The sequence below is a fragment of the Ochotona princeps genome, chromosome 2 (genome assembly GCF_030435755.1).
Source record: "Ochotona princeps isolate mOchPri1 chromosome 2, mOchPri1.hap1, whole genome shotgun sequence".
NCBI lineage: Eukaryota > Metazoa > Chordata > Mammalia > Lagomorpha > Ochotonidae > Ochotona > Ochotona princeps.
This window is the reverse complement of record NC_080833.1, coordinates 32,418,066-32,439,624: the sequence shown is the minus strand read 5'-3', so window position 1 is coordinate 32,439,624 and position 21,559 is coordinate 32,418,066. Positions and strand designations below refer to the sequence as shown.

General features: G+C 43.9%; 1 protein-coding gene across 3 annotated transcripts in view; it reads left to right on the top strand.

Annotated features, from left to right (window-relative positions):
* Positions 1-21,559, top strand: part of FOXJ3 (forkhead box J3) — a 134,272-nt gene extending 112,713 nt beyond the window's left edge. For 2 of the 3 annotated variants that reach the window (XM_058679720.1, XM_058679710.1), the window contains 5 exons: positions 6,900-7,310; positions 11,933-12,034; positions 12,430-12,621; positions 16,365-16,472; positions 18,002-20,044. In XM_058679720.1, the coding sequence (XP_058535703.1) occupies positions 6,900-7,310; positions 11,933-12,034; positions 12,430-12,621; positions 16,365-16,472; positions 18,002-18,114 (926 nt within the window). In that variant the 3' untranslated portion in view covers positions 18,115-20,044. Of the gene's footprint in view, positions 1-6,899; positions 7,311-11,932; positions 12,035-12,429; positions 12,622-16,364; positions 16,473-18,001; positions 20,045-21,199 lie in introns of those variants that run through there. The other variant, XM_058679716.1, reaches the window with a different exon arrangement.

The window sequence follows — 21,559 nt, the reverse complement described above, 5'->3', positions numbered from 1 at the left end:
GGAGCCCAGAGCCTCTTCCAGGTCTCCCATGCGTGTGCAGGTTCCCAAGGCCTTGAGCCATTCTTGATTGCTTTCCCAGGCTACAAGCAGGGGAGCTGGATAGGAAGCAGGACTTCAGGGATTAGAGCTGATGACCATATGGGATCCTGGCTCATTCAAGGTGAGGACCTTAGGCAGTAGGCTATCGCCCCGGGCCCCATTCTTCACTTCTTAATACCATTCATCTCTCAGTTTAAGCTCTTTCAAATAAGAATTTTGAAGAAACATAACATTTAAGCCATCCAATTCAGAGGTTATCTGTTTACACATAAGTGCTAAACAGGATAAACAAAAATCCTTATCCTTACACAGTATACGTGTTAATACATTAATCAGATATGAAAATTCTATATATGTTCTATACATATACACATGTATATATATAAATGTCCGTAACATTACAGGAATGGCTTTTTCTGGTTAGTGTTTTGGAGTGACATACTTTTTTTTTTAAAGACCTATTAATTTATTTGAAAGTCATATTTATAAGGAGGGACAGATCTTCAATCCACTGGTTTACTACCAGTGTGGTTGCTCAGGATGAAGCCAGACCAAAATCAAAAGAGATTCTTCCAGGTCTCCCTCTGGGCTATCTTCTGCTGCTTTTCCCCAGTCATTAGCAAGCAGCAGAATACAAAGTGGAGTGGCTGGGATATGAACTGCACCCATATGGAATGCCAGTGGTGACTTCATGCACTATACCACAACACTGGCCCCCGACTAAAATAAGATAATTTTTATTGTAAGTTTCCTATACCTAAAAGCATAAATAAGAACTGATTAGAATAAGAGTTTGCTATAGAAGTCCAGCCTAACTTTGAAGTAACAGTGGTATCATTTCTGAAGTTTGTAATTTCATTTTATTATACTATTTAAAGAAGAGCATTGGTAGGAATTCTATGTTCTAGTCCAGATTCTACAGTAAGATCAGCTGAGCTAGCTTCACTTCTGTTATCGTCTTTATCCTTATTTATACAGCAGAGATTGAGTGGCCATTTGAGGAGTGAACCAGTGGGTAGAAGATCTCCCTGTCTCTCCTGCTCTCTCTGTAAAAGCTGCCTTTTGAATAAAAAATTTTTAAAATATTGAATCTTTTAAGAATATGTGTTAGATTGATTGGTGGCTTTCAGATTGTTTCCTGTAGAGCCCTTGGCTTTTATAAAGTTCTTGGGTTGTAGCGGAGAAATGTACAGATGAAAAAGAGGAGGTCTAACATGTTTCCTTCTCCTGACTTCAAGAAAAGCAGCTTTGGGGCTGGTGATATGGTTTAATGAGTTAAGCCTCCACCTGTGGCAGCAGCATTCTGGAGCCAGGAGGTTTGAGTCCTGGCTGCTGCATTCCCGATCCAGCTCTCTACTGATTAGCCTAGAAAAGCAGCAAGGGATGGCCTAAGTGCTTGTGTCTCACACCCACATGGGAGACCCAAAGGAAGCTTCTGGCTCCTGGCCCCCTGGCTTCAGCCCTGCTTAGCTCTGCCTGTTAACAGCCATCTGAGAAGTGAACCAGCAAAGCTATCTCTCCTTCTCTAACTCTGCCTTTCAACAAAATCAGTAAGTCTCTTCAAAAGCAGCTTTGTCTGATTTATATATTGAGCTTCTGGGGAAATATTTTTGTTTTGCATGAAAATAATTTGAGATTGAAACTTTTTGTTTAGATGAGATCTGATTCCTTCATAAGATGCTAGGATTTCATTTGAAATTGATAATGAAATTATGGCTTTCTTTCATCTTATATAACAACCTAACAAATTCCCTGTTGATGACAATTTTCCAGGGCAGCACAGAATTTTTATTTTCTTCTCTCTATAAAACTTTGTTATAGGTTTTAAGCTTATTTTACAATGTCCTCAAGTACATTTTTACAATTAATGACAAGTATAACAGTTGTATTACCTGTGTGGAAAGTTTGATTTTTTTCTGGTGGTTGATACTGTTTTCTAGTTGTTTTTTCCCCTCCACCTAATTAAATTCTTTGTCATTAATTCTGCAAAACATTGTATGTATGGACTATCCTTTGAAATATGAAAATACTCCAGTCATATAGAACCAGATATTGCAGTAAAATTTACCAACTCCCGGCACACCTTACATATGTTATTTTTTAGCATTTAACACTTTTGGTCAGATTGTTATATAGCAACATATTTACTGAGCTCATCTTGACCTTGCACTGTTGTTCAGTCTTCACCACACATCTGCGAAGTGTGTGCTTTCATTGTGCCCATTTACACTTGGTGATTGTGGCTCAGAGAGGTTAAGTTGCATCCCCAAGTATGATTGGCATGCAGAGGCTTTAGTCTCTTACTGTGGTACTACTGCTAACCTTAAACTCTAGATATCTCAGAAATATTCCATAATAGCAATGATGAATGGAGGAGATGGCAGTTTTGCTTTTGCTTTATCTAAAGGAACCTAGCCAACTTTGAATTTCACGTTTTTGGAGTGGTCAAAGATAACAAATAACTGAGCTTCATTTCCCGTACCCCTTTTCTGTTAAAGCTTTGGTCATTATTCCTGCAGAGACCATCCTGAGTGTGACCCAAAGCTTTCCCTGTTTTTTTCCCTTTTACTCAATTTCAAATCCCAACTGCAATATTGTCTCCTCAAGGAATGCTTCTCTGTATGCCCAGCCTCTTCCTAGCTGAGCAGGCAGCAGAGTTCCTGTAATCCTGTGTGTATAGAAGTATGCTGCTTAGGTTGGTGAACGTATATACATTTTTAATTGATTTGAGGCCAGGGAGAGAAAAAATGTGTAAGATAGCAATCCTCTGTGCTGGCATTATTCCCTGAATGTCCACAGGTGTGGACCTGGCCAAAGCTGGGATCTAGGAACTCAATCCAGGTTTCTTGTGTGGTTGGCTTCTTTTGCTGGAGTCATCATGACTGGCTTTTTTTTTTTTTCAATTTATTTTTTATGATTACATAGTTGAGCAGATACATGCCCATGTGGACCACTGATTGGGATGGGAAGGGTCAAGGAATAGGAGAAGGTTGATGAGACCATTGTTTCCAATTTTCTCTTTCTTCTTCCTGTACCTGGGGAAAGAGGGGGAGAGAATGGCAGAAGCTGCACCCAGCATCCTAACTGCTTCAGCACCTGGAATAGGGATGGCCACCCGCTGTCATCCCAGGGTCCCCAGTGTGGAGCATATTCTGAGGGCACTGCTCAAGTGGTTTCAGTAGTTCTGAAATGCTGTTGATTTCATTGCTCCAAGGTTGAGGAAATCCTTCTAAGGTCCATTGGCTGACATAGTCTACCTTAGAGTCTCCACTCTCCCAGATACTTGCTATCAAAGCTTGGCTGGGAGAGCTGTCCATTGTTCTACCTTCCATCCTTTGCTATGGTACCAGATAGCTTCTGCAGGCCCCAAAAGACTGCCATATCCCCTGTGTGCATCTGGACATTCTGTCCACTACACCATCTTCAGCAACTAAAAAGGCCCAGTTATGATACATGCACTCCATGGTCAGACCATAGATCCTTTGATTCCCCCCCTGGTTGAAGTTCTGAGTCCAAGAGTCCAATTGGTGGGATCACCAGAAAAACCTCACCAGAGGTGACCTTAGACCTGACTCCTGTGTGTACCAGCCAGTGCGAGCTCTGGCTCACTCCATTACCCTCATCAACCTACGTAAACACTGGTGGCCACAGTCACCTGGTCAGCTGTGTCTCCAACTCTGTCTCTTATGTAAACCAGTAGATGCTGCGGCCCAGCCCAGCCCTGCCAACCACACACTCAGCCAGCACTTAGACCAGCGAGAACTGCAGCCAAATAAGAGTGACCCCCAGTAACCCTACCAGACCTGCCCCCAGCCTTGGTTTCTGCGCATGCCGGTATGTGCAGCAGACTGGTCCAGTCTTTCCTGCATCCCATTTGGCTTTTGTGTACACTAATAGGTGTTGCAGCCTAGCTTAGCCCCACCAACCCCACCGTCCAGCCCACACGCTGGTGAGTGCTGCCATATGTCCAGCTAGGTCACCTCCAGTCCTGGTTCTCATGCTCACCAGTGGAAGCTGCCCCATCAAGCAGTGCCCAGTTTCTCTGCTAGGCCCACTCTCAATCCCGGATCATGTACTTTCCAGGTGATTCTGCAGTTTGCCTTGACAGGGACTTGCACCCATTCCCAGCATTTGCCAGTTGATGCTGTGACAAAGTCAAACAAGCCTATACTAACTCTGGCTTGTATATACATCAGCAGATATGGCTAATTAGACCAGCTTTGCTGACCCCCTAACTTAACTCACATGTAGGCCAATGGGTGTTGTAGCTTTGCTAGCCTAGTTTGCCTCCAGTCCCAGTTCTCATACTTGCCCTTTCCTCTCCCCTGAATGTTGTCTGTGCTTGTAGGTACTATGGCCCAGTCTGCTATGGCGCACCTCACCTCAGCATTAGCTGATGGATATCATTGCCTGCCCCCATGTTCAGCTCATGCTGCTGAGTGCTGCAGGCTAGCATGGATTGCCCCCAGTCCTGGCCCTAATGTGAACTGGCTGGTGTTGCAGGCCAGCCTGGCTTGTCCTGCACTGCATTCCTGGTTCTCAATCTGCCAGTGGGTGCTATGAACTGGTCTGGGCTGCTCCCAGCCTTGGTTCTTGCACTCACCTACAGGGACTCAATCCTACTTCCTCTATCAGATCACCTCTCAGTAGCAGATCCTTGACCCAGCCTGATTTGGCCCACCTCCTGTCCTGGCAGGAACAGTGGCCTTGCCCAACTGGCCCCCCTGCATTCTGGCTCTTATTGTTGAGTACTGCAACCCAGCCATGCCTGCTTCACCCCCAGACCCAGATCTTGCATGTTTCAGCAGATGCTGGGACCTAGCCCTGCCTGTCCTACATCCACCTTGGCTCTCATGAGCGCCAGTGGGTGCGAGAGCCTAGCCCAGTGTGGCATACCTCAGACCCAGTCCAGACTCATGCCAAGGTATACTGTAGTCATGTCTAACCCAGTTTGCTGCCCCCATTCTGGCTCTTGTGTTCACCTGTAGGAACCACAGCCCAGCTGGTGTAAGATTATCCCCTTAATTCCATGTCAGGCCTACTCCCAGCCACACGTCTTGTTCATGCTGGTAGTTGCTGTGACCCAACCTGGCATAGCCCATCCCCTGTCTTGACCTTTGCCATCAGATACTACAGCCTGGTTTTCCAAGCGCATTCCAGTCCCAACCCTCACTGGTTGGTGCTGCAGCCTAGGCCTGCCTAGTCAACCCCCATCCTTGGCTTTCATGCATACTAGTAGGTATGATAGCCTAACAGAGCATGCCCATACTCCATTGTGGTTCCTGCACATGCCAGTGTGCTAAGGTTTGGCCAGGCCTGCCTAGTCCACCTCTTCCTCCAGAACCAGCCCACACACTTGTTGAGAAGTGGAGCTGCCTTACCCAGCCCGACTCACACCCAGGCCTGAATCACGCGCTCACCAGCAGGAGCTACAGTCTACTAAGGGAGTTCCCTAGTTTCCTCCATCAGGCTCACTCCCAGACCCAGATCTTACATCTGCCAGTGGCTGCTAGTATCTTTCGGGATACAGTGTGCCCCCTCTGTTTTGGCCTTAATGTGTGCTGATGGATCTTGCAGCCCAGTCCACCCTATTCCCTATTCTTGGGTTGTGCCTAAGGATGCTACAGCCTAGCCTGTTCTCAAACCTGGTACTCATGATTGTTGGTGGATTCCCTAGTTATGCCTAGTTCAGCCCATCACCACCTCCAGCTCTTGAGGAAGCCAGCAGATGTTGCAGTCCCACAGAGGTGAGCTCACATATTCCCCACAGGATCTGCTCGTAGACCTGGTTCTCCAAGGTGTTGGTTGGTGTCATGGCTCAGCCTAACATTACCCATCCCCTTTTCCGGCACTTACTGGCTGGTACTATGTTCTAATTCTGCCAGGTAAGTCCCCTATCACTGGAGGATGGTGGTTGGTGGTGATCAATATTAATTAGCCCAGTTCCTTTCTCCCAAATTGGTGGGTGCATTGGTCTGATCCAGAAAAGTCCTCTAGCTTCCCTGCTAGAGTCTCAGCTGCCTCCCTTACTTACCAATATAGTGGTTTTGTCCTTGGAAGTCCCCCCAAAAGTCATTTCTCATCTTCAATGAACTCCCTCAGCAGTCCTCCTTCCCACACGTCCCCATACCCTCTTCCCTGAGCAATCCACAATCCCTGCAACCAGAAATGCATGGATTCCTCAGCCTGGTCTTTCCAAGCCCAGTCTTCTGGTAGGGTGGTGTTTTGACCTGGAGCTCTGTCCACATACCAGGAACCCCAGCTCATAGGTTGTCCCTAGGTCTGGTCCTCTGGCATGCATGCTGGCTGGAACCCTAACCCTCTGCTCATCCAAGACCCAAGCACGGTTCACCAGCACACCACATGCTAACACATGCTAACCCAGGCTCATTCCATCTGCCTGGTCTTGAGCCTCCAAGTCCCTGCACGCCCCTGCTGGCACCTTCTCCAGGTCTACTGCAAGCCTGTACCCCCAGGTCCCATGAACCCACCCGCACCAGCAGAAGCCAGGTGCTTACACCCACACTCATGACTGCCTTTCCAAGTCAGCGGGAAGCTGGAGTCAGGAGCCTAAATCAGGTGTTAAACCCAGGTACTTCAATATGGGATGTAAATATCTTAGCCACTAGGTAACATCCACCCTGTTGGACATAATCTTATTGATTGTATTTTGCAGTTGACTATTTCCTACTGTGTACTATTCAAGAATAGGGAATGGTGTTTATTGTCAGATGTTTTATAAACACTTGTGTAATTGACCTAATTTTGCTTCTTGAAAGCATACATCTTTGTTAGTATTTTGAATATTTGTCATAAATTGTAGCTAAAATCTGACCATAAATGATCTTGCTCTATTTTAGGTTTGATGAACATCCCTTCTGAATCTTCCCAGCCATCCCACACCTCCTGTTCCTATCAGCACTCTCCTAGCAGTACCGTGAGCTCTCATCCACACAGCAGCCAAAGCAGCTTGTCCAACAGCAGTGGCCTCAATACCACAGGCAGTAATTCAGTTGCACAGGTCTCACTGCCCCACCCTCAGATGCACACACAGCCATCCCAACATCCGCCTCACCGACCACATGGTTTACCACAACATCCGCAACGTCCCCAGCACCCAGCACCGCATTCGCAGCAGCACAGCCAGCTACAGTCCCCCCACCCCCAACATCCCTCTCCGCATCAACACATACAGCACCATCCGAACCATCAGCACCAGACATTAACACATCAGGCACCCCCACCTCCACAACAGGTATCCTGTAATTCTGGTAAGTTTTTGTCTCTTGGCTTGGGTTTGTCTAACCTGAATTAGAATCTGTCCTTTGTTATTAGAGGCTTATGTATTATTTCCCACCAAAGCCCTTTTCATCTGCATCATTTTGTGTTTCCTTGCTTTAACCCTATGATTGTGAATTATACAGGTTTACCTGGAGATTTTTCTTGATTAGAATTTACTGTGGCAGCATAGAGAATTCAGCAACCCTTTCAAGTTTTGTTTTGAACTCTTGATTTTGTCTGTGCTTAAAGAGAATGGAGAGAATGGTGATGTGCAATGAATTACACTCCCATTTGCAGCACCAGTATCCCATACGGGCTTTCCTTTGAGTTTTGGCCCTCCACTTCTGAGAAAGCAGTGGAAGATGGTCCAGCTACTTGGGCCCCTGCACCCACGCATGAGACGCAGAAGAAGTTGCCATCTAGGTAGCAAACCAGTGGATAGAAGGCTTATGCCAGTCCCCTTGCTTCATCTCTGTCTTTCAGACTAAAAAAACAAAACGAAACAAAACAGTGGGTTTCTTTGCTCTCAGATCAACTCACCTCCCTGTTGGGTAGTGATTGTCAGGGAGAGGCAGAGAGGGAAGAGAGAATGGAGTGCAGCATTGCCTGCATTCCTGTGTGGCACCGTGTGCCATAGAGAAAAGAGCATACAGTCCTTTCAGAAGGACCTATATTTGAATCCTCACTGATTCCTTTGACCTTCTATAAAGAAATTTATTCATTTTTAAATGTTACAGAGGTGAGAAGATTACAGACTCAATACATTTCTCTAGGTGGAATGGAAAAGGATTAGAGGGGGGTTGCATTGAGAAAAAAGACCCTGCCCTCCCTCCTGTGACTGTGGGGAGAGGGGAGGTGTTACACTGTTCCTTACTGCCAGATCACTTTAGCACCAGGGAGCAGAGAAGGTCCGCTCATTTCATCCTAGGGACTCTGATTTGGGGAAGAGCATCCTGAGGGTGTTACTTGAGTAGTCTGAATTGTTCTGAGATGTTGTTGGCTTTGTTATGCCAAGTGTAAGGTACCACATAGCCTTAGATGCTTGTTGGAGAATTTGGCCTGTAGCGTTGTCCAACCTGCTCTTCATTCCATCTTTTGGTAAGGCACTCAAGGTCCTCTTGAATCAGGGAGGCTGGCTGTCTTGTCTTTCATGTGCATCCCAGAAAATTGTCTCTTTTTACACAGAGTCAGCAACAGACAGAGGTGACCCAATCCCACAACATGTGATCCAAGGCCAGACCAGGCTTTCATGTGGTGTTCCTTGAGATTGGAGATTGGATTGAATGGACACATCAGAGCTGACTCCTCAGAGCCCCTCCTGAGTTGATCCCTAGATCTGCCTCTCTTGTGGGCCATCAGGCACTGCAGTACAGCCCAGGCCAGGGTGCCCCTAGATCCGGTCCACATGTGTGCCAGTGAATTCTGTGACCCTGCCCGGCCCACCTGCAGGCCCAAACCTTACTTATACTGGTAGGTGCTGTGGCCTAGTAGAAAAACCCCTGAGGTTCCCTTCAGGCTTGCTCCAGACCAGCTGTCAAGGGTGCAGGGGAGTGCTGCAGCCTAGCCAGACCCAGACAGCTCCCCAGCCACGGTTTCCGTGTGAACAGGCAGATGATGTGTCCCCACCCCCAGACCTGGCTCTCATTTGCTGGTGGATGTTGTGGCATAGCAGGAATGTCCCAAAAGATCCCCTACCAGGCCTGTTCCCAGCTTTGATTGCCACCAGTATGGCCTATCCCTAGCCTCCATACCTGCAGGTAGGCACTGCAGCCTAGTCATGGTGACCCAAAGAACCCCTACCTGATGTGTCCATATACATGGCCCTGCAAGTGTCATTAAATGCTGTGGCCTAGAATGACCTGGTCTGTCCCCAGCACTGGCTCTGTTTGCATGTGGATGAGTACATTGGCCTGACCCAGAGAGGCCCTCCAGATTCCACCTCATCTCGGCTCCCTCGGTTACCTGTGGATGCAGTGGCCAAGTCCATGGAAGCCCCCCCAAATCATTTTATGTATGTCAAGACTTCAGTGGGCTCCCATTCCAACCTATCTCCTAGCATTACACACACCCCCACCACCAGCACTCCCGGCAGCAGTGATAGCAATTGGGGTAACACCGATGATATGGACCTATGGTGGCATGGCAGGTGCTCTGCCTCCTTCCTAACAGATCTTTAAAATAAATAAATAAATAGACTAGGCAGCTGTGTCCGCACACTGGTATGGTTAACACAGTTGGCATTAACCAGACTCAGAATACCTGCCAGCTATTGGCTGCTTTTCCCCTAGCAGTGTGACACTTGCCTCGGTACAAAGCAACCCAGGCAGTTGTCTCCAGGGGGGAAAATTGCTTAACTTTGTTCCTTTCAATTGTATAAAAATTAACACACTCATATACAGTGTTGTTATGATGAAGATCAGAGTGAGAATACAAATGGAATTGCATGTAAATGTTAATGAGTGTTTCATTCCTGCCAAGTATCTTATGTTAGACTAATAGGTTGCAAAGGAAGAAAATGTTTTTTGTATCCTGTGACTATGATTAAAATAGATCTTAATTTCTGGAGAGATTCCTGACTGACATTATTCACAGGCTAGGCAGTCTTTGTGCTGTGGTAATTATCTAAGGGATACTACAGAATAGAAGAATTTGCTTGCTACACTGTATACAGGGTGCAGGGGTTGCTTTATTTTTGTTTGCCAAGTCAAGATTTATTAAAATGCCGTCCTTTGCCTCCTACAAAAATGGGAGGCATGGTGAAGAGTGCCCTAGTTCCCTGGCATAATTTTGTTTCTGGGGGGCCTTTTTTAAAAAAAAAATTTATGTATTTTTATTGGAAAGGCAGTTTTACAGAGAAAAGGAAAGACAAAGAGAAAGATTTTCCATCTGCTGGTTCATTGGCCAAGTGGCTGCAACAGTCAGAGCTAAGCTGATTGGGAACCAGGAGTGTCTTCTGGGTCCCCCAATTTTATGCAGGGTCCTAAGGCGTTGGGCCGTCTCTACTGCTTTCCCAGGCCACAAACAGGGAGCTGGATGGGAAGTGGAGCAGCCAGGACATGAACCAGCGCCCAGATGAGATCCCGTCACGTAGGCAAAGACTTTAAGCCACTGAGCCATCACACCAATCCCACTACTCTGGCTGTTGTGTTTACCTTAGAAGATCTATGGTGTAGAGTCCTTTGGCTATTTTATTACCTGGTGACTTTCATGCAATTCTTTGACTCCTGGTTTCCTTATCTGTGAAGTTCTTCCTGAAGTAGAGGATCTGAGCCAATGAATTTGATATTTGTGACTCATTTGTGGTTATTATTTAATCTCCCACACCCACAAAAAAATTTCTCGTAACTTAAGAGTTCTTTGAAGGCAAGATCATGTTGTCTATATTTTTGTTTATTTTAAAAAATTAATAATTGGCAATTTTAAAGGTAACTAATAGTTAATAGTAGCTTTAAAAATCTTAATAGTTCTTATCTTCGTTTATCAAAGGGTGGTCCTAAAAACAGAGTCACTGAATGCAGGATTTTCTTCCTCTCTTCTGCACTGTCTGGAAGACAGTTCTTGCCTCTGGCCCCTGACTTGTGGCAGGAGCTTTATTGGCATAGTCTGTGGAGGCTTAAATTCTTCTGGTGATAGCTCATCAGAGGACACCAGAAATGGTTTGGTCTAGATTCATTGACATTTCTCATGCAAGTCTTGGTCCTTCTCTTTACTGCCTTTTTAGGAGGACTGTTTTAGGACATTTCTGTCTCAAGGTTGCCTTGTAAAAAAAAAAAAATCCGCTCTTTACTATATGATCTGATTCATCTAAAATCAGTATGTCAAATTAGACTGGACATTACTTCTACATTTGAGTCTGCTGTAAATGTTACATGAGAATATGGTCATAACAAAACAAGAAAATGAACTTTAAATGGCAGGAAGTACTGTTTTGTCTAACTTCCTTGCCTGGTAATTTTTGTGCTATGCAAATGTAAATAACTGTTCTCAGTTTTTATTTTTAGGATTTATTTGTTTATAAGGAGTTACAGAGACAGGGAGAGAGAGAGAGAGATCTTCCATCTGCTGGTTCACTCCCCAGATGACTGTATCAGCAAGCACTGGGCCAGGCCAGAGTCAGAAACCAGGAGTTTTCTTCTGGGTCTCCACATGGGCAGCAGGGCCATCTTCCACTGGTTTTCACAGGCCGTTAAGAAGGAGCTAGATTGGAAGTGGAGCAGGTCAGACACGAACCAGCATGCTTTGGATGCCAGCTTCACAAGTGCTGCTTTGCCTGCTCTGTCCTGAACTGATTTGTGAGTTCTCAGTTTTGATATTAGAAGGTATGCAGTTTGCAAGCTGCCAAACTAGAAAGTAGAAGTTCTGGGTTAAAGTATTAGACTCACTGTGATGATCTTGCTTATTTACGTTATCTGTCTGGTTCAGTTTCCTTTCTTTTTAAAATGGAGAGAAATAGTATCCTTTCATATAGCAGATTGCCTCAACACAAAGTCAGATTCTTTTATCAGACTCAGCAAGGATTAACCAGTGTCAGCTACCTTATTGTCTTGTGTTAACATGCACTTCAAACTTTATATACGCAAGAATTATAGTATTGTCAATACTGTTTTTATAGGTGTTTCAAATGATTGGTATGCAACACTTGATATGTTAAAAGAAAGTTGTCGAATTGCCAGCAGTGTTAATTGGTCAGATGTAGATCTTTCACAGTTCCAAGGTGAGTATTGATTCTTTTTGACACATACCCCACGTAGAAACGTTCCCGTTTTCTCTTACAGATTAGAAATTTCTTTGTAGTAGAAATAAGCATAGCCTTATTTAAAGGCATTTTTTTGGCAGTTGATAATGTGCTTAAGAACAACGTTTTGTTAATTAACAGTGAAGTATTTTGGCTAGTTGATGGGGCAGAGGGCAGTTGCTGAGAAAGAATTGTAATAATTTGGCCTTGAATGATTGTAAATTGTCATTCTTAAGTGCATGAATAAATTGCTACCATAACTTGAGATGAGCAATGGAAACTTTGAGGTGAGGGTTGAAAAAAATGTTTTTTACTATTTTCCTTGCAGTGTTGGCAAAACTGTGCTAACTGTATTTCTAATACTTCGTTTGCAGGTCTGATGGAGAGTATGAGGCAGGCAGATCTCAAGAACTGGTGTTTAGATCAGGTTCAGTTTGCTGATCTCTGCTCTTCTCTTAATCAGTTCTTTACACAAACTGGCCTTATCCACTCACAGAGTAATGTTCAGCAGAATGTTTGTCATGGTGCCATGCATCCAGCAAAACCTTCCCAACACATTGGAACAGGTATGAGTTTAGTTTATCATGTTAATTTTGCTTCTCTAATTCATACAAAATTCTCTTCTTAGATAAGTTGGTATGTTGCCAGTGGTGTTGGTGATCTGTTTGCTCCTTTTTGTTTGGGATGTCAATGAAAGCAAATAAAACAGTTATTTAAGAAATGAATTTCTTAAATATATTTTGATAAGAACATAGTTTTGGGACCCAGAGCAATGGCTCAGTGGCTAAATCCTTGCCTTGCATGCACCAGGATCTCATATGCGTGCTACTTTATGTCCCAGCTGCTCCACTTCCCATCCAGGCCCCTGCTTCTGGCCTGGGACGGCAGTAGAGGATGACCCAAAACTTTAGGACCCTGCACCCATGGGTTAACCTGGAAGAAGCTCCTGGCTCCTGGCTTTGGATCAGCTCAGCTCTGTTTGTTGTGGCCGCTCTGGGACTGAGCCAGCAGATGGAAGATTTTCTCTCTCCTGTCTAAAATCTGCCTTTCCAATAAAACTAAATAAATCTTAAAAACAAAACCAAACCACATAGTTTTGAAGTAGTATCAGTTTATAGTTGTGCAGGTTTGCAGTGAAAGTCATATTAGCACACATGTTTTCTAAAAATCTTAAAATTAGCATATGGTATGTGTGGGAAGTATTTGGACTAGTGATTAAAATACTAGATTGGGATGCCTGCATCCCAAACCAGAGTGCCTAAGTTCAAGTCTTGATTCTGCTTCCCATGCAGCTTTCACTGTCGTGCCCTCTAGGAGGGGCCGGTGGAGGCTCAGATGGCTGGGTGTCTACCGTGTGTAGGGGACCTGAGTGGCGTTCCCTTTGCTGCTTCAGTGCAGCCAACTCTTGCTGTTGTGAGAGTCTGAGGATGGGGCCGCTTTCTCTCTGTCTCTGCTTTCCTTCTCAGATTAGTTGGTTTTCAAAATGATTCTCGGGTTTTATGTAGGAACGCCTGGGTTTGATTCTGGCGTTCGACTTTGTGCTAATATAGACCCGGGCAGGCAGAAGTGATGCCTCATAAAATTAGGAGGTGGGTATTGGCCCCAGCCACTGTTTGCATTTAGGAAAGTGGCCCAGTTAAATTGTCATTGTTTAGACTCTGTAATAAGAACATAGAAAAAATAAGAAGCAGTAAAATTTTCTGTGCGAAAATGAAAAGTGCTCAAGATTATGACCATCTTGAAAAGTTAGGGCTGTTTAATGCAAGTGACTGTATTTCCACAGTCCTCCTCTAATTTCTACCCATTCACCTTTATTAAGCCTTAAAAGAGAAATATGGCTGAATGATTGACTCAAATTTTGTCATCTGAGTGAGTTTGACTCTGAAGATTTGTAAGAGAGCTTAAATTGTATAGTCTAGAGGGTGGGGAATTATTAATGTACAGATGTTCCTAAGTGGTGTTGCAGCTGCACCCTGGTACAGTCTTCAGAAAGGGCACTAGGCATGTGGCTGAGGGCTCATCAGTGCTTGGGAACAGAACCCCCCCACACACACACACATACACATACATGCAGAAGTGCTGTAGCTGTAGCTTAGTAATAATTCTTAAATCCATCAGAATGGTCAGAGAACTTGTTTCTAAATGTAAACTTAAAGATGCATGTTAACTTGTGGCAGTAACTACAGGTCAGAAGTCTTAGAATTGTGTTCCTGGTCTGTCTCATTTCCTTTCTGGTTCTCTTTCCTTTTCTATAATGGACAAAGGTGGTGTTGGAGTAGCTTAAATCTGAAGCCGCCTCAAGCCTGGTCAGTGTGACTTTCCAGTGGCAGATGAGCACTGTGGGCAGCCAACCCAGCGTGCCTACCATTAATACAAGAAAAGATTTTTCTTCCTTTTTTAGTTCCTCTGGACAAATGATTGCTATTTTTTAGTTTCACAACAAGATTGCTAAGATTCAAGTATAAATTACATGAAACACTAGAAAATGATAGGAAAGTAGCCTTTCTTATTTGGTAAAGATTTACCTCATTTTTATTTGAAAGGCAGATTTCACGAGAGAGGTCCTCCACCTGTCAATCCACTCCCCAAATGACTACAGTGGCCAGAGCTGAGCCAGCCCAAAGCCAGGAGCTTCCTTGGGTCTCTCACATGGGTGCTGAGGCCCAAGGACCTGAGCCAACCTCTGCTGCCTTCCCAGACCACAAACAGGGAGCTAGGTTGAAAGTAGAGCAGCAGGGACTACAACTGGTATCCAAACAGGATGCCACAGGTGGAGGACCAGCATGCTTTGTCACTGCACCAGCCCCCAGACGTTTTTTTTCCCAGTGTGAACTGGTTTTATGTTTTTTATTCCCCAGGAGTAACTGGGAAAGAGGTCATGATATATTTTCCTCTCCCTATCTATTTTTTTAAAGATTTATTTATTTTTATTGGAAAGACAGATATACAGAGGAGGAAAGACAGAGAGGAAGATCTTCTGTGCAATGGTTCACTCCTCAAGCGGCTGCAATGGCCAGAGCTGAGCCAATCCGAAACCAGGAGCCAGGAGGTCTTCTGGGTCTCCCACTCAGGTGCAGAGTCCCAAGGCTTTGGGCCATCCTCGACTGCTTTCCCAGGCTACAAGCAGAGAGCTGGATGGGAAGCAGGGCTACTGGGATTAGAACCAGTGCCCATATGGGATCCCGGGTGTGCAAGGCGAGGACTTTAACCACTACGCTATCGCAGCATTCCCTCTCCCTATCTATTTTGTGTTTTTCTTCACAATTTGCAGCCATTAAACCTGATGGTACTGACAGTAAAAATAAAGTACCTTCCTAAATAACATGTAAATGAAATCTGTTTCCCAACTCCATAGTCCATAAGAATACATTTTGATTGCTTTTTCTTTGTGTGGCTGTTTTACCTTATACAGTTCTTTACTGTTATTCTGTACTTCCCAATTTGTTAATTATAACATACAAGATTAGGCCTTCATATTTATGAGAAAATCAGGGCAAAAGAGATAGAGGTCATAAGAAGAAGAGCCGTGAGCTAGGGTGTCTTGGCTGCTAGTTCTAGACCTGTCAAACTCAAGTTTCTTTGGCCAAGTCAGATTAGCCTGTCTCGCTTCAGTTGCCTAGTGTGTACAGTGGAGATGTGACCCTTGTCTTGCCCTCCTTGTGGGTTTATTGAGAGGATCAAAGGAAGTAATGGTTATGAAAATATTTGAGGAGACATTTGATAGGGAGGTGTGTGACAGCAGCAATAAACATAACTTACCTACAAGCCTACAGTGTTGGTGGCAACACCAGAATTAGTACCAATGTGCTCACACTCAGCCTGGTACCATCTTTAAAAGACCAGCACCCCTTTCTTATAAGATCTAGCATCAAAATGGGTGGTTTTTTCTCTTCACATTATCTGCTTTATTCTGTTTTGATACAGTTGTGTTACAGTCTCTATAAATTTTGAAGGTTTTGTTTTTATTTGTTTGAGACTGTCTGTCTGTTGGTTCATTTCTCAAATGCTTGGAACAGCCAGGTCTGGGTGAGGCCAAGGCCAGAGCTAGAACTCAGTGCAAGTCTTCCACTTGGCTATTAGGGACGCTTCCACTTGGCTGTTTAAACCATCATCAGCTGTCCCCCAAATGCACATCAGCAGAAAGTTCAAGTGGGGAGCAGATCTGGGACATGAGCCCAAACCCTGATGTTGGCTACAGGTATACTCAGTAGTGTCTTTAACTGCCATGTGAAGTGCCTGCTGCTCTATTAGATTTTAGTGCTTGATTTATTTTACCTATGGTAACATGTTTTTCCTTCTTTCTACTCAGGAAATTTGTACATAGACTCAAGGCAAAATCTCCCTCCTTCAGTGATGCCACCCCCCGGTTATCCTCATATGCCACAGGCACTCAGCACTGCAGGAACAACAATGGCAGGTAGTGTGTGTGTGTGTTGCATGCACACTGTAGTGGATAGTCAAGAGTTAGATACTGAAAAAGCTTTGGCCATCCCAATAGAAGAATGAGGTGCCTCGGGAAGAGGAGTAAATTGTCAGGATGGCCTGGAGGGCAGTCTGCTTAGCCACTTGGCTCTTGGGCCAGTGAAGAGATAAAGACATCGGTTACTGAAGTCCCTTTTAGCACAGGATTCTGTATGATCTTGGGACATAGAGCTGTCCAAGAGTCTAGGTATCTGATGATATTTGACTCTGATAGCACTTTAGCAGGCTTCAGGTACCTACTTGAATCAGCTCCTGTAGACTGCTCCATTTGTTCCATTAGAGTTACCCTGCTTTTATTTCCAGGGAAGTCTCAGCCTTAGTGTTTTGATTCAAAGATCATTGTTTTTCTTATGTACTGTAGAGTACTATTGGCTTTGTGAGTAAAATATGAAAGGTTAGATGAAAGGAGAGTTGTTCAGGTCTCGTAACAAGGAATGAGTTGAAGGCAAATGACATGTCTTTTGATAGCATGATGTAGTGATTGAGACTGGCATAACTATCTAATGTTCCTACCTTAGCCTCCCTGTCTGTAAAAGGGGTCTAAAAGACACTGCCCAACTCCCTAGGATTGTTTGGAGGGTTAAATGAGGAATATATGAAATTAAGTCATGCAAATAAATCAATGTTTGCTGCGCAGTAAGAAAATTATGTGTTTTTATTAAGTAAATTTAAAAATTACAGATCTTTCTACCATACTCTGATAGTCTAGAAACCTTTAGCATTTTGTAAAATTACACATTGAAAGTTACAGGTTCTATGAGAAAAATAAGAGTAGCAGCAAACTATTTAAGATTTTATAATCAGAGTAGTAACAAAACAGTAGTAGAGATTCCACAGCAGCTAAACGGATATGCTTAATTCCTAAATACAAAAGAAGTTGGTTTGGGAATCTGTCAGAATATGGGGGACATGGATAATATGTACTGAATTTGGAGTGCACACACATGTAGAGTTCATGGTGAGAGTAATCCAGGATGGGGTGTTGTCCACTCATCCGTGTTCCTCTGCTTTACTCAGTTCCGCTGTGTTGGATATTCTGTGCTTCCTTGCTGTTAATTTGGTGGCATAAAAATATACTTGCTGGGAGAAAATTGAATCCTATTCAGTGACTTCAGTGGTATTATGACATCCTTGTTCTTTCTTGTGTGAGCCAATTCACAGTACTGAGACACGGTGGAGCAGAGGCGACCGAGGGAAATGGCTGCAGCAGTGCTTTTCAGGCCTTCCTTGCTGTGGCCGTACGTGATGGGGAGAACATGGGTTGTGGCACTAAGTACAGTGCACTGACTGTAGAGCTTGCTCATACCCCTTCCTGTAGAACTAGGGCTGTGAGAACCACTGTGTTGAAGGCTTCTGGGTTGATCAATGAGATACTGTGTGCTGCAGGAGTATGCAGGGGAAATGAGTTCATTTCTTCCTTTGTTTTTACTGCCGTCACTAATGGCATGCCCACCTTCCTCCCAGGTCATCACGGAGCCATGAACCAGCACATGATGCCTTCCCAAGCCTTCCAGATGCGGCGTTCACTGCCTCCAGATGACATCCAGGATGACTTTGACTGGGATTCAATTGTGTAGGACTTGTTTCTGCAAGATCCCAGAGCCCAGCGTAACTCTTCTGTGCAGTGAAGGGAAAGGTCTAAGAGAATCCGGTTGAGAAAGTGGGAGTTGCTAATCAGTTTACCAATGTTGTCATAATTTCTTTTGAAGACAATCAGAAATATTTTAGCTGGATAACTCCCTGCTTTCATCTGACCCAAACAATTACTACATGTTTGTCTCCCTGCCAGCTGCCCTATGTAGCTCCTAACTGTTGTGTGATTTGGACGGCTTTTTGCATATTTGTGTCAGTTTGATGTTAACCACAAGTGCCAGACTGATTTTTCAGACAGAGCCTATTTTGCTGCAAGCAGTTTATAGATGCATATGTGTAAATATATATACAAAAGTTGACAGAAAGGCTTCACTTTTTTTCTAATTGGATTGTGAATTGGAAAGAAAGTTACTGTCAGTTTTTATTCCTTATTAGGCTGTTTCCTGCAGGATGCTTTTAACTGTTGTTGGGAACTGAATGGAAATAGGTTTTTCCAAAGTCCAGTTTCCTCTTATTGAATCTCTTTCAGAAATGTGGGAAATGAATTCCACCCAGTAAATCCAGGAACCCAGAATGTAGTACTCTCCAGACAGTCCAAAGGGGCATGTTCTTGCTGAGCAGCATCAAGAACTGACCAGATTTGTTTTAAGGCTGTGTTATTCCTTGTCTTTTCCTAAGTCTGTATTTTAACTGCTCTAAGATTTGTTTGATTGATTCAAAGCTAGACATTGCTTGTCTGTTTCAACAAAACAGTGCCTCTGCCGTCACATATATTTATTATTCTGAAGTGTTATTTTAATATTTATTGCTACCTTCTGTGAATGCTCAGCTGCCCTTGGGTTTGTTACGGAAAAGTGTGTCCAGAAGCACATGGTGACTTTCCTTATAGAGTTTACAGACAAGACAATCAGAGGGACATTGTGTCATCTGCTATCAAAGCTTCTACCAAGAGAGAGCATACATTTCTCTCTGCTAGCATTCCTGCTGATTGATTTAACAGCTGAATGTTTTTTCTGGTATTTGAATCAAGAGTCCATTTTGCAACAGAACAGCAGGGCAGTGTTTGTAAAGCAAATTTCCCCCTATTTAATCTCTTCTCGCTTTGGTAGAACTGAAAAGAGGCTAGAACTACATATAGATTTTGTTTGCCTGGGTCTTCAGTATAGAAAGTCATTAAGTTGCCTGCTGTTTCTGTTGCACTGTATGTCTGTATGCATGACACTTGGTCACTTTCTTTGAAATGTAGCCCACCTCTTAGGAGTCTTTATTAGTTGTTTTATGTCATATCAGTTATGTTGCATGAACTGACTGTATTAGTTTTATAATAAAACTAGAAGAAATTATTTTGTTTTCCTAATAACTATATATTGAATTGGTTCTTTAGATCAAAAAAATTTAATTCTAATGGAGAAGTGTGTTCTACAAATCAAGGAATAATAACTGCTCACTCATTGCTTTTTAGCATTGCTGGTCTCTTTTGGCCATACTAAAATCACTTTAATTAGCCTTAGTGGTTCTGTGGTTGAGTGATATCTCTGCTTGAGCTAAGCAAGCATCTTCGTTTCTGTGTGTGTGTGTCTGTGACACAGAGAGTGTGTGTGTGTGTGTGTGTGTGTGTGTGTGTGTGTTTTAGTGGAGTGTTGCCTTGAAGGAATCACTGGGAAGCCAGCCATTGTAAGGACTGGTGAGGTTGAGGAGAAAGGAAGATCTTTATGTTTCTGTTATTTGGACCCTGTTCGGCATGAAAAAGGAAGCTCATCTCCAGCCCCCTTGGATCAGTGAAAGTCAGTGGATTCTGGAATGGCAGCCAGCGGGCCCCTCTGGGGAGGATAGAGGCAAGTTGACGTGGCAGCCTGCAGAGTGAAAGCTTGAAAAAAAGGGGACAGTTTTCAGTAGTCTACTCAAGTCACTGTTTTCTCGATACCAAAATCATTTTGAAACTGTTTAAATTGGGTAGCAGTGTGCACTTTAAACAATTTGGGTATTGGAATGCAGTGTTAAACTGAATTGAGTAGAGCCACTGATGATTTTACAAATTGCGTGAAGCTGATTTCCCATTCGGCAATCATTTACTAATTTGCAGTGGTAGGTATTTGCAGACTCACTCCCAGTCCTGTCATCCACCTGCCCCAGGAGCCCAGGACAGGCTTTTTCTGCGAGCCTGGCCAGGAGGGCTACACTCCGAGGTGCTGAGTCCCTCTAGTGGCCATCTCGGTTGGTGATGGTTAATGCAGAGGAAGGTCTGTTTGGGGCCTGAATTGACTGAAGATTTGGGAAAATATAGTAAGTGCATGTAATGATCAGACGGGGGCACTCTGTCCAGGAGAATAATCCGACTGGCATTTGTGGCAGTTTTTGAAATGTAAATGTATTCATGTGTGTTCTTGTAAATATGTGTTGCTCAGATGTCCTTTGAAGTGGGAGGGAATCAATTCGGGAATAATTTCAAATGGAATAGAGTATTTTGATATTGTTCATTCAGAGGGTGATGTGTATATATCTATAATGTATATATGTGATGAAAATGCATTGGCTTTTTGTGCAGACACAACCTGCTATCTGTACTGCTATTGGACAGTGTTTTAATGTTTCTACAGTTTTGCTATTGCACGATTTCATATTTTGCCTCTACGATGAACGGCACCCATTCTTTGTAATTGTTCAGTGCTGTAAAGAAATACCCCAAGTGTCATTAGGATTGTTACCGCCAGAACTGATATGCATGAATGGCACTTAAAATAAATAGATTATGTTAACTCTATTTACAACACCGATTGGTCTGTGTCATTTGCTGCAGTTGAAGGGATAAGCCTGGAGCTGGTCCAGAAATTCCTGGGATCTCTCAGATTGTGTCCTTTTCATGACTGCCGCAGAGCAGTAACTGCTACCCTTTAGTGAGTGTCTTGCAAGCTTCATTTTCCTTATTTATAGCTTATATAAAACAAGGAAAATACTTACCTCCTAGATTGCAGTGGGACCACACTAACACACTTGGGACCAACATCTGAAATTTAAATTGGACTCGTTCTCGGTATGTACCAGGCAGATACTGTGATGTTCATTTTACAGACATTGGAACGGCTCAAATGGAGATGTGGTGGCTTGTCTTGATCCTTCAGTTGCCAAGTGATAGCTGAAGTCTGAATCCAGGTCATTTGACTCTAAGCCTCATGATCCCCATTGTTGTTTTACATGGTCCTCCCATCTCAAGGTAATTACCCCATCCCTACCACAAAGTATGGCTTAACTTTTGTTGAGCACATATTGTTTGGCTTCCTCCCTGTAGATACCCAGAGTTGAGAAAGCCAAAACCCCTGACCTTACTGAGTGCATACTTGGCCTAGAACAAGTAGTATATGCCAGCCTGGGCAACCTGGGCAGGGAGCTACTCTGAAGTATCCCCAAGCAAGGCAGAGTGATGCTGGGCAT